The sequence below is a fragment of the Spea bombifrons genome, chromosome 4, assembly GCF_027358695.1.
Source record: "Spea bombifrons isolate aSpeBom1 chromosome 4, aSpeBom1.2.pri, whole genome shotgun sequence".
Classification (NCBI taxonomy): domain Eukaryota; kingdom Metazoa; phylum Chordata; class Amphibia; order Anura; family Pelobatidae; genus Spea; species Spea bombifrons.
Genome location: NC_071090.1, coordinates 2,654,977 through 2,662,360, shown reverse-complemented (window position 1 = coordinate 2,662,360; position 7,384 = coordinate 2,654,977). Strand labels below are relative to the sequence as shown.

General features: G+C 43.7%; 1 protein-coding gene across 1 annotated transcript; it reads right to left on the bottom strand.

Annotated features, from left to right (window-relative positions):
* Positions 1 to 333: 333 nt before the first annotated feature.
* RAB19 (RAB19, member RAS oncogene family) lies at positions 334 to 4,112 on the bottom strand. The gene is made up of 4 exons (XM_053465303.1): positions 3,988 to 4,112; positions 2,500 to 2,791; positions 1,503 to 1,686; positions 334 to 680 (listed from the first exon to the last, which is right to left on the bottom strand). Exons 2-4 carry the CDS (start codon positions 2,701 to 2,703, stop codon positions 418 to 420), a joined length of 651 nt encoding a protein of 216 aa, XP_053321278.1. The 5' UTR covers positions 2,704 to 2,791; positions 3,988 to 4,112; the 3' UTR covers positions 334 to 417.
* Between the last annotated feature and the right edge of the window lie 3,272 nt (positions 4,113 to 7,384).

The following is a 7,384-nucleotide window of genomic DNA, read 5'->3' as shown; positions in this document are numbered from 1 at the left end:
AGAAAATTGTAAACGAGGGGCTTTGGCCCTTTTGTGAATTGGAGTGTCTTCTAGAATCCATAATCCAACACGTAGGTCTTTGCCGGTGGGCTTTAAACGTCTTCTCTCAATTATGAATGATTTTTCAAAATGGCGGCCAAGAAGCTTGGGAAGGAATTGTATCAACGGCATTGATGGGCATCGTCAGCTGGCTTTGTATCAAAATTAAATGTTTTTGATGGGAAGACCAATCCACGCAGCCGTTGTCTTGCAGAGTATATAATACTGGAGTCCGATCGGAATGGTAAAGGATGTGTCCGTTGTGGATTTAAATGAACTAACACTGACCAAACGAGCCAAGACCAAACCGGGAGCGAGAAAGCTCGTAGATCTTGTTTCCTTTGGGTTTTTTTTGTAGTCTTTCTATTGGAAATCCCATCAACACTGACAGTTCTTGGCCGGGTCCGTAGGGGCAACAACTGGCCTAGAGTCCAGCGCAAAGCTGTTCCGAGGGCTTTCCTTGTGAAAGTGGAGGGTGTTTCGCGCAATAAGCTCCTTGGCCATTAGCAGGAAGACTTCGTCGATGTTGCGAGCCTCCTTAGCGGAGGTCTCCAGAACCGCCAGGAGGCCGCGGTTTTCAGCAAGCGTGCAAGCCTCCTCAAACAGGATCTGCCTTTCCTCGAGGAGGTCTGACTTATTGCCTTCAAAACAAAAAAGAGAAATAATCATTTATTATCACCCAACTACAAAAAAAGACAAACAAAAAAAACCCACATTTTAAGAATAGCCAAATGAGAACAAAAACCTTTTTGGGAAATGGAGAGAATTGGCAAAATTATATATTTTTTGTTCTTTTTTGCTCCTTGTAATGACAGATTTATGTGGTGTGCCCACTGCTGGGTCGGAGAGCGTTTGGGGCCCCTTGGGACCAAATTAAGATAAAACATAAATTGTATTTTGCTTCTGAGGGATTACGTTTAATCCAACAAAGATAACAAAAGAAACATCGTGCAGAAGAAGCCACTGAACTTTAGACTGGAATGCCAAGTATTCTCGGTTGGGCTCAACATGTCGTAGCGCAAGAATATTAACTTTTACCAACCTGGAGTGTTTTTATTTAAAAAAAAAAAAACTATTTACAGATGGCATCGATAAAGAGGATTCGTCAAAGAGACTCTATGGAAAATCTGATTGGAAGCCGCCATCGGTGTTCTAGAGCTTGTGGATGGATGCCTTACGTACGAGGCTTTTGACCCCAGTAATTGTCGAGACGTGTTCTATCTACGCGCATATTAGAGAATATGGCAACCTTTCCCTGTCCCAACTACATCCCAAACTATTATATCCTCGGGCAATATCCAATCGGAAGGCATGGAATTACCAACAATGGACGTGTAACCAATTTTTTGTAGTAATAAAGAGGCTAAAGTACGTATCCCTATCCGAACCAGAACCAGGAACGAAGGATAAATGAAGTGGCTCTGGAAGCCGAAAGTATAATGGATCGGGCTGGGTTCGCTTACCAATCAACATGACCATCAGGTTGGCCGCTCCAAACCTCTCCACTTCATGGATCCAGTGAGGAACGGACTCGAAGGTTTGCCTCCGCGTGATGTCATAGGCGATAATAGCTCCGTGAGCGCTGCGGTAGTAGCTCTGGGTGATCGTGCGGAACCTCTCCTGTCCGGCTGTATCCCACACTTGGACCTGGGCAAAGAAGCCATGAAGTTATATCTTATCTCTGTATGGCTCGCTTCTCCATCCTTTCCATCAAATCTCACACAAGGAATTTTTTATTATATTTTGAACATTGACCAGGATTATGGTGCTGGAACCAGTCTGATACTGCCATGGAAATGTTTATCTTTATTGGTCTCCATGCAATACACAAGTCAGCTCGGTAAAGATCATAAATTGTGCATCAATATAAAAAAAAATATAAAATATAAAAAATAAATGTCAATATGAAAAAAATATATAAAAAAATATAAAATTATAAAAAATAAAATATAATATAAATAAAATGTAAAAAATAAATATCAAGATGAAAAAAATATATAAAAAAATATAAAATTATAAAAAAAAGTCAAAAAAATATAAAAATAAAATATAAAAGTCAATATATAAAAATATCCATATTTTATGTTTCACATTAGCATAATAAATTACATTAGAAGAGAGAGATTGTAAGGGATTTGTAACTTTTCATTTTTAAAAATGCTGTAGAAATCATACTTTCAAGTCTTTAATATTATTATTATTTATTGTTTATATAGCGCCATCAAATTCCGTGGCGCTGTACTATTAAATAACTTGTTTATTTGGATGAATTTTAAATTATTATTCGAAAAATGTAGGAAGCGGCACCCGTATATCATCAATATACCCACAAAATCAGCAAATTAAGTCCGTTTTAATTACTAAGCTACGTTTTATCTCTTTAACGTATAGTATGGATTTTAATTAAATCGGAAATAGGATGATGCCCCACAGGAGACAACGCGCTCGACAAGAACTTACCTTGACCTTCTTGCCTTCGATGTTCAAGGACCTCACAGTGAAATCCACTCCGATTGTGTTTTGGTGTTTGTCGGAGAAGACCCCCGATTGGAACCGGTGAACGACGGATGTTTTGCCAACGTTCGAGTCGCCAATCAGGATTATTTTGAAGAGGAAATCAAAGGGATCGTCTTCCGCAGGGTCGGACGCGGTCGCGTTCTGCATTATGCCGGGTCGAGGAGGTCCCCGGAGTAATTTAATGGCAGGAGAGATTAGATATCATTCTGGAATCACATGATTTGAGGGCAGAGATCTGGCAAAGAGACGGTATAAGAAATGTCAAGGCAGGTAATGGCGTGAAAAATAATTCCGTATTATTAGAACTGTCATTTGTAACGTGGGAAAAAAGAATCTGCTGGCAGATCGGCCCCCACCCGGCCCCCGTCTAGTCGCCCGTTTCTCCTGCTGTAAAGACTCAAACCTTAATCAGTCGTTGGTCTCGTCTTCAGGAGCCGTATGTCTATCCCATGCATGTTTAATCCCCTCACTGTATTATACCCTCTACCACCTCTACTGAGAGGCTGTTCCATGCTCTCAGTAAAGTCATACTTGTATGGAGGTACTATTCAAAATCTTTTGGTCACAAAGTATCAATAATGTGTTTCTAAGTCGATGTATCCCACCCACCCCCCAAAACGTTTTACAGTTTTAGCATTTTTAAAAACAGTTTTTTAATAAATTTTGTTTAAAATTGTGGAAAATTTGTGATTTCGAGGAGCATTTTCAGATCGAGTTGGAAGTAGAATCAACAGGACTGAGACCATATTGAGCAAAGACGGCCCGGACGGCAGGATTACAGTCTAGAGGAGATCAGTAAAAGTAAACTATAGTTTCTAAAATATATATAAAAATATCTCCAGATCTGAAATTTTCCTGTTTTTGAAAATTAAAAAAAAAATATATATAAAAAATCCCGTTTGGGATTTCTTCCATGGCTGGGGTGAAAAGGTGGGCAGCTCAGAGTCAGGAGGGGGCTGGACAAGGCACAACACAACCACGCACACCCACAGATCCTCGTGAAAAACGGAAGTATTTTTACAGACGGATTTGTTTTTTTCTTTATTTCATTCATGATTTTTAAAAAAAAAACGTTTTAAAACTGGAATTCGGACTTAACCGGCAAGACTGGCAAGACCGCGCCATCGCTCACGGCTCGCGTTTCCTCATTGTTCTACGTTAACCCCTTGACTTCTTAGGAATTAACTGTATCGCTCATGGTTTCTTGCGGTTTCTTGGTCTTTTTGAAAAACCCATTTTTTTTTATTTTTTTTTGGCGAATCTAAGAATTATTCCCAATTATTTTAGAGGCAATTTCAAGATGAAAATCCAGAGAAAAATAAAATCCAAAATCTTATAGAAAAATGTGGACCTTTCTATAATATAGAATACAAAGGCAAGAAAAAAACAAAAACTATAATAAATTGCAAAATAGACAAAATCTCAATTTACCTTTTCATCCAAAATTTAGTGTTTAGCCACCGCACGTGACTACGCGGCCGTCTCCTGTCCCGAATCTCCCCTCTGCCCGGTATATTTGCCGATCGTTTACCTGCAGCGTTCTGATATCGCTTGTCACACCTCTTCCTAGGTTTGTCTCTCACCTGGATGAACAGGTGAGGCGGGCCGTGCACTTTGTCACGCCGCGCACTGCCTTCTGGGATATGTAGTTTACGCCAATAAGGAAACCCGGAAAATGAGACATTGTCTCATGGTCTTTGATTTCTTCGATATTCCGGAAACCGTTTTAAAACCCGATACAATTACTAGAAGAAAAGGCCGGGCTTTAAGGGTTTTATTTAAGGAATTCGGCACCCGGAGACAAGAATTCCCATCGTCTCGTGTCACTGATTTGTACGCAGGGGACACAATGACCCAGAACAAAGAGCCCTCTGTCGTCCATAGAATGGCATATTTGACAATATTAGAAAAACATCTTAAAGGACAACTTTCACCGAGTTTTATTTTTGTTCCTCGGATCAGATTAAAATACCTTTTCATAAATATCGCACTTTTTTCTTTTTACCCCAGTTGTAGTTTTTGCCCCAGGCAGCTGCATATCAGCCGTTTGTATGATTCTCGCTCTGTTATCTGATCCCCGATCTACTAAACCCCCCGACTCCTTATCCTACTGCCTGTGGAAAACAATAGAATGACTCAGTCATAATCACCCGGCTGGATACTCTGACTAATGAAAGTCTATGGAGGAGCGGACTTCATTAGCATTGCCATAAAGCATCAGCTCAGTGTGGTGTTTGAATATACAGCGCTGGGGGGTTATATTACTGTATACAGCGCTGGGGGGTTATATTACTGTATACAGCACTGGGGGGTTATATTACTGTATACAGCGCTGGGGGTTATATTACTGTATACAGCGCTGGGGGTTATATTACTGTATACAGCACTGGGGGTTATATTACTGTATACAGTGCTGGGGGTTATATTACTGTATACAGCGCTGGGGGTTATATTACTGTATACAGCGCTGGGGGTTATATTACTGTATACAGCGCTGGGGGTTATATTACTGTATACAGCGCTGGGGGTTATATTACTGTATATAGTGCCGGGGGGGTATATTACTGTATACAGCACTGGGGGTTATATTACTGTATACAGCGCTGGGGGTTATATTACTGTATACAGCGCTGGGGAGGAAAGAGGGGCACATGGATTTGAGGCTGCACTAAACAGGAGTTAAGGTGTGATTGGGAAACATCTAAAGGGATCCAAGGTGATCAAAAGCAGGTTTTCTTTCTTCTTTAACCTTTGTTAAGATTCCTCAGACAGACGGCAGCTGCTGCCCCGAAAACGCCCCATTCCACCCCCGGAGGTATCCCGGCTTTGTGTATTCTCATCAGACCTAGATATAGATTTAACCCTTTCTTCTTCATGTAGCCGACAACTATTTACAGGCAGCCAATCCTGTTATGCCCATCGCATGACCATTATATTAATCCCCCAAAGGCCACTCCCACCTGCGCAATTTCCCCCAAATAGCATAAAATTATGATATATTTACTCATCTCCCCTTTATGTCAGGATTTGCCCCGAATCTCAGGGTTTTTACCCCAGTCTCAGGGTTTTGGGGGGGGGGACGGGCAGATTCTGAGGTTTATTACCCCAGTCTCAGGCTATTGGGGTGAATGGGCAGATTCTCAGGGTCACACAGTCTGGAGCCGACTCATATTCTCCTCTGATTTAATGATATCTGAACGTCCCGATTGGTGCTTTCCTCCCTGCTATATCACAGCTGGAATCCCTGCTTGAATACAGGTGACTTCATTCAGAATATCCTTACCGCCTGACAAGTCACGGTTTCCATAACAACTGTTATTAGAACCATTTGGCTGCCACCATTAGTGAGTCCATGCAATAGGGTCTGTGTGAGGGGCTATTAAAAGGTTAATATTCGGAAGCGCCTCGGGGTCAGACCATTCAGAAACTTAAAGAAATGTCCTTATAAAACATAAACATCATAAAACTTTGGCTTTTGGGTATAAAGAGCTATCAGACTGGCTGAGCATACTGGGAGTTGGGGCTCTTTGTCCAATGCCATCAGTTCAGTGCCCAGCTGCTCCAATCACTTTTCTCCTAAAATCCCTAGGTAGCGACAAGCTCCGCCTCCTGCCCAGGCTGCAGACTACACTTCCCAGCAAGCTCTGCGCCACGACTCCACCTAACCCGGAAGTGGAGCCCGCAGGCAGGGTAGAGTTGGTTACGTTGGCAGCCGGTTGGCTGGGACTGATGAGCCGGGCGCTGGGCAGGCAGAGGCCGGTCTGCGGGGCCGGAGGGGCTCCGGGAACAGGTAACAGCAGCTGGGTGTACGGGCTGATATATCGGAGGCTGCAGTCCTAGAGGTTCTACAGCTGCCATAAACACAATGGTATACGGGTCCTAGGGGGGCTACATGCAGGATGGTATATCGGGCATTGTCATAGACTGAGCTTTACAGACTGGGTGCCTTGGGTGTTCTAGTCCTAGAGGTGCTACAGCAGTTATACAGAATGGTTCAGTCCCAGAGAAGCTACAGCTGCCCTGTATGTTATGATACCGGGTATAATAGTCCTAGAGGTGCCACAGCTATACAGAAAGACTCTCGGGTATTCTAGTCCTGAGACTTGGCTATTTATTGTTACACGCTCGGGCTGGCGGGCCAAGAGAGCTGATGCTGACAGGCCAGGACGAGACCGCCAGGTGAGGGCTGTCCGGGACGAGACCGCCAGGTGAGGGCTGTCCGGGACGAGACCGCCAGGTGAGGGCTGTCCGGGACGAGACCGCCAGGTGCCGGCAGGCTGACACACAGTAAAGAGAGACGACAGAGAGTTGGTTACCAGTAGAGAGACAGCAGGGTACTGGCAGAGACCGTTGGGTAACTTTAGGAGGAGAGAGAGAACAAAGTACTGTCAGACACACAAAGAGAGATCTAAAGATCCATGGTGAGGTCTCTTTACAGCTAGAAGCAAAGATCCAACGTCGAGGCTGAGCAGACAGAGACAGACCGGGTTTATCCATCTCTGCAGCCCCCGGTGCCAAACGTGTTTATTACCGCGTGACGTGACCGGCAGCGTCCTCAACGCTCACCGGTGTCCGGTTACATCGTAAATAAGCCTTGTAAACGTGACTTCGTAGAAAGTGCAGCCAGCGTCTGCCTCCCGGGAAATCTCCCAGAGCGCTTTATGGCGGAGAGAGCGGCGTGACGTGCGGAGGGCTGATCCGCCGCTCTCCACCCTGTTATTACACGTCCCGAGAGTTATCACGAGACGCTTTCCTAATAGAACTCCTCGCTCGTAAAAACCGGGTCATCTCGTAACAAATAACTGCCCCCGGAATAAAGTAAAACGTA

Coding starts and splice junctions, on each gene's coding strand:
- RAB19 (XM_053465303.1), bottom strand. CDS start 2,703: ATGCAGAACGCGACCGCGTCCGACCCTGCGGAAGACGATCCCTTTGAT. Junction 1,687..2,499: donor TCGAAGGCAAGAAGGTCAAG/GTAAGTTCTTGT, acceptor TTCTTTGCCCAG/GTCCAAGTGTGGGATACAGC. Junction 681..1,502: donor CCTGATGGTCATGTTGATTG/GTAAGCGAACCC, acceptor TTTGTTTTGAAG/GCAATAAGTCAGACCTCCTC.